Here is a 3,788-nt window from a genome sequence, read left to right as displayed (position 1 = left end):
AAGGAAGATGAAGATGAGAATGTTTGAAGAGATGAAGATGGATATGACGGAAGAGAGAAGGTGAAAGAACGATGGCTGCAAGTGAGATTTAGGGTTTGATAAAAAGTTCTGGAGAGATAAAAGATGGGAAGGATTATATGCTAATTAGGGTTAGTGTTGGGCTGGGTTAATTAACACACATAGATTAGGGTTGGGATGGGGTAATTGGCTGGGTTAAGAAAACAAATTGTGGGCCAAGTAGATGGCAATTTTAGTAAATCAGAAAAACTAACAAGGACAAGGTTGTAATTTCACAACCCAAAAACTTACTAAATGGGGAAAGAGGGAACAATGAAAAAATTGGAGGGAAAGGAAAATGAGAACATTAAATGAGATGGTGGGAGTATAAAAAGATACTTATTTTGTATGATAGCCGAGGTGGCCAACAAGGCTAATCAACCCACCATCGGGTTACTCTTCTCCCAAACCCAACCTATTCCGGCCTACCTCCATTTAGGTCGACAAAGTTTGGTCCTATTGGACCTCGACCTCATCTTAACATGGACCATTGCCTAATCCAACTTTTTTCTTTAATTCATTTAGGAAAATAAAAGCTTGGACACACGCGAGCCATCCACAAACCAAGTCGGGGTCACACCCGAGCCAATTCACCTAACCCTAACCCCTCCGCTAAGGCTCCGTGTTCGATTCTCCTAACCTACTATCTAATCAAGTTTTGGTCTCCTCCCATCGCCATTGAAGCATGAAACCTCGAGCTCAGGTATCTATTCCTTTAATCTTTCTTGTCTCTTTAATTTACGTCTCTTCCTTTTATTTCTTTTACTATTGACAGTAATTTCAATTACATGCTTTTTTCTACTCAAATTTGTGCTTACTCTGGGAAATTAAACTCTGATAATTCCCAAAAAAAACAAAAATTGAAGATTTGATATGAAATAATCAATGTCCATTAGACTAATTAACTTAATTATTGTTTGTATATGATCAAATTTGTGGTATAAATTAATTTGCAGTCTAATATGGGGATTTAATTATCCTCTTAATTGTAATCTGGGTGCTTTTGTTCCTGAATATTGCTGATATATTCTTGTTTAATGCAATTAATAAGTCAATTGGGTGGAAAAATTTGCTGTTTTTTTATTGGATTGGTTTTAGAATTGGGAGATTAATGTTAATGGGTATTTGAAATGTGAAGTCAGTGCCTTAGTGTTGATAGTTTAATTTTTGAAGTATCAGTAACATCTTAAAAGTACTCGGAATTCGATAATTGCAGTGTTTAAACAGATTGGTAATGTAGAAAACAAATGACTGAGACGGAGGCAGTATACTTTTGTTTTTCCGAGGATGGTAGAGTTTGCTTTCATGTTTTAGTTCAGCAAGGTCTTGTTTGAAGCAAAAGGTTTGGTCTTTGTCAGTCGTATTTCAAAACCATACTAGTTTTATATCTTGAAGCGGAACAGTCGTCCCACAGTTCAGTATTCTTCCATTGTTTCTGACCAGTGACCATAGTGCTGATTCATGTACTTTCAATTCCAGGGAGAGCCGGAGAGTGGCTTTGGCTAGAAGTTTTCCCCAATATGCACAGATACTCCACATATCTTACCTATCTTTGACGGTTTCAAATGATGCCTCGTGTAGTCATGGTAGCCGACCCCAAATCGTTTTGAAATCACATTGAACCATCAAGATGGTCTGTGCATTTTCTTTAAGCGCAACAGCTATTAATGGCGTTAGTCGTCATGGTATTACCAAAGTTTACATGTCAAGATTCTGCATCGCGAATTACAATGCTGCCTCAGCACTCCTCCCAAGAGCCAACCTCGCCCCACAAGTTTCTAAACACTTCTCGTCCTCATTGGCGGAAGCACTGACTGGTCAGCTATCTGCTGCTAGTACAACACAACTTTCAAAAGAGTGGTTCGCACTCCGCAAGGATAAGCTTACAACCAGTACATTCAGCACTGTTATGGGGTTCTGGAAGGGGACAGGGCGGGCTGATCTCTGGAGTGAAAAGGTTTTCGCTTCTGCTACCAAATCTATAAAAGCTTCTGCTATGGAATGGGGCGTTCTTAACGAGGCAGCTGCTATTGAGAAGTACAAGAGCATTACTGGACATGACGTGACCCTTATGGGTTTTGCGATTCATCCTGATTATAAATTTGATTGGCTCGGTACCTCACCCGATGGTCTTATTAATTGCCCTCAAGACTCCGGCATTCTAGAAGTAAAATGCCCTTATAACAAAGGGAAGCCTGCTTTGGCTTCGCCCTGGTCAAGAGTGCCCTTCCGTTATATGCCTCAGGTCCAGGGTCAGATGGAGATAATGGACCGAGATTGGGTTGATCTATATTGTTGGACACCTAATGGAAGCACGATATTTAGAGTACATAGAGAACCTGAATATTGGGATCTTATGCATGAAATTCTACATGAATTTTGGTGGAAAAATGTCGTTCCTGCTAGAGCAGCCTTCTTAGCTCGTGGCAAAGAAGCAGCCAACTTTTATAAACCATCCTCTAAACACACTCTAACAAGACAAGTGATTTCCGAGAGCATTAAGTTAGCATCTGAGGCGAAATTGTTGTGCAAGGAGACTGGTGATCATGTAGAATTCTATACATGATAAACCTTTAGGTAAATGATGTTCTGTAAGCATATTCATAAGGATTTCACTTTGCTAATGTAACTGTTCACTTCATTGTTAGCAATTAGCATCATTCTTTAGTCTTACCTACCGTGATTCTTCATTATTCGGAAAGGATGAGATAAATTGGTCATATTCTAGAGGACCAACCTAGAAATATTGTTGTACTGTATTGGCCTTGTGTCTTGTTTTGATTTCTGATTATCTTTGTCGAAATTTTTTACTGTCTTGGAAAGAATGTGACAAGATCGAAATCGTAGGTATATATTTGTCTTTGCAGTTCCAAATAATGATTCATGTTATTGTTACCTACTCCAAATTAATTTAGGATCGACGCTTTGTTTGGAGTTGTTATTGTTGTATTAAAGACTACGACGCGACTTGCTTAAACCTGTATAGAACCAGATTTTGCAGCTTTATTTAAATAGCCTTGGATGATAATGTGCAGGTGCCACTGTATCCTGCCACTTTGTCCCAGAATGAAGGTGATGGAGAATTCGAAGGAATAAATATAGTGATTATTAGTTATTACTATGAGATTTTTGAAGGAAGTCTCATCCAACCATGAAGAGGGAGTATCCGAGCAAGATGCAACATTTATCTTCTACTGTCTGTTTTCTGTTTTTATCATGTGAAGCCGATACAATATTCCCAAGAAGAGCACTACTGTGGTGCTGGTAGTCTTGGTACTATCTTCTGAGTTCAGTGGTAGTTTTGCCTAGAGTGCCCTACTATCCTACATTCCTACCCCATTTGTTAAAATCATTAAAATTCACAACTCTTACAGGTTTATGAGTCTCTGCCAGCTCTTTGGTGAAACGTCCAGTCATGAGCGTCGGGTACTATATCGATATTGGTATCCTTCAGCGTCGTGTAGAGCGTGATAATGGTGTTAGAACTGAAGTGTTGAAGGAACGCGGCTTAGTACCCCACCCCAAGTTATCAGTTTGGTGTTTTTGGTTTGCTGGAAATTATTATGCATCAGAGAACAGTGTTCTTGCTGAGTAGTAAAGACTTGGAAGTGCATGTCCTAACCCAATAACGATCCTCTGTCCCACTTTGAGGATTCTTACTCGTCCTAACTGTGTTCTTTTTTAGTAAGTTAATTGTAAAACCTCTTATTATTTGGTTATTTATGGAAATA

General features: G+C 39.0%; 1 protein-coding gene across 2 annotated transcripts; it reads left to right on the top strand.

The window, feature by feature from the left end:
• The first annotated feature begins 617 nt into the window (after positions 1-617).
• LOC141644338 (uncharacterized) lies at positions 618-3,788 on the top strand. Of its 2 annotated transcripts, XM_074453837.1 has the most exons (3): positions 618-760; positions 1,537-2,634; positions 3,093-3,788. In XM_074453837.1, exon 2 carries the CDS (start codon positions 1,688-1,690, stop codon positions 2,621-2,623), a length of 936 nt encoding a protein of 311 aa, XP_074309938.1. In that variant the 5' UTR covers positions 618-760; positions 1,537-1,687; the 3' UTR covers positions 2,624-2,634; positions 3,093-3,788. The 2 variants fall into 2 exon arrangements, with proteins under 2 accessions (XP_074309938.1, XP_074309939.1); XM_074453838.1 differs by lacking the exon at positions 3,093-3,788 and having other exon boundaries at positions 1,537-2,840.

This window comes from Silene latifolia, chromosome 2 (assembly GCF_048544455.1).
Source record: "Silene latifolia isolate original U9 population chromosome 2, ASM4854445v1, whole genome shotgun sequence".
In the NCBI taxonomy this organism is placed as follows: Eukaryota; Viridiplantae; Streptophyta; class Magnoliopsida; order Caryophyllales; family Caryophyllaceae; genus Silene; species Silene latifolia.
The sequence above is the reverse complement of the archived record's forward strand: the minus strand, read 5'-3'. Positions and strand labels throughout refer to the sequence as shown.

What these genes read in the sequence shown, in the direction of transcription:
- LOC141644338 (XM_074453837.1), top strand. Translation starts at nt 1,688, where the DNA reads ATGGTCTGTGCATTTTCTTTAAGCGCAACAGCTATTAATGGCGTTAGT.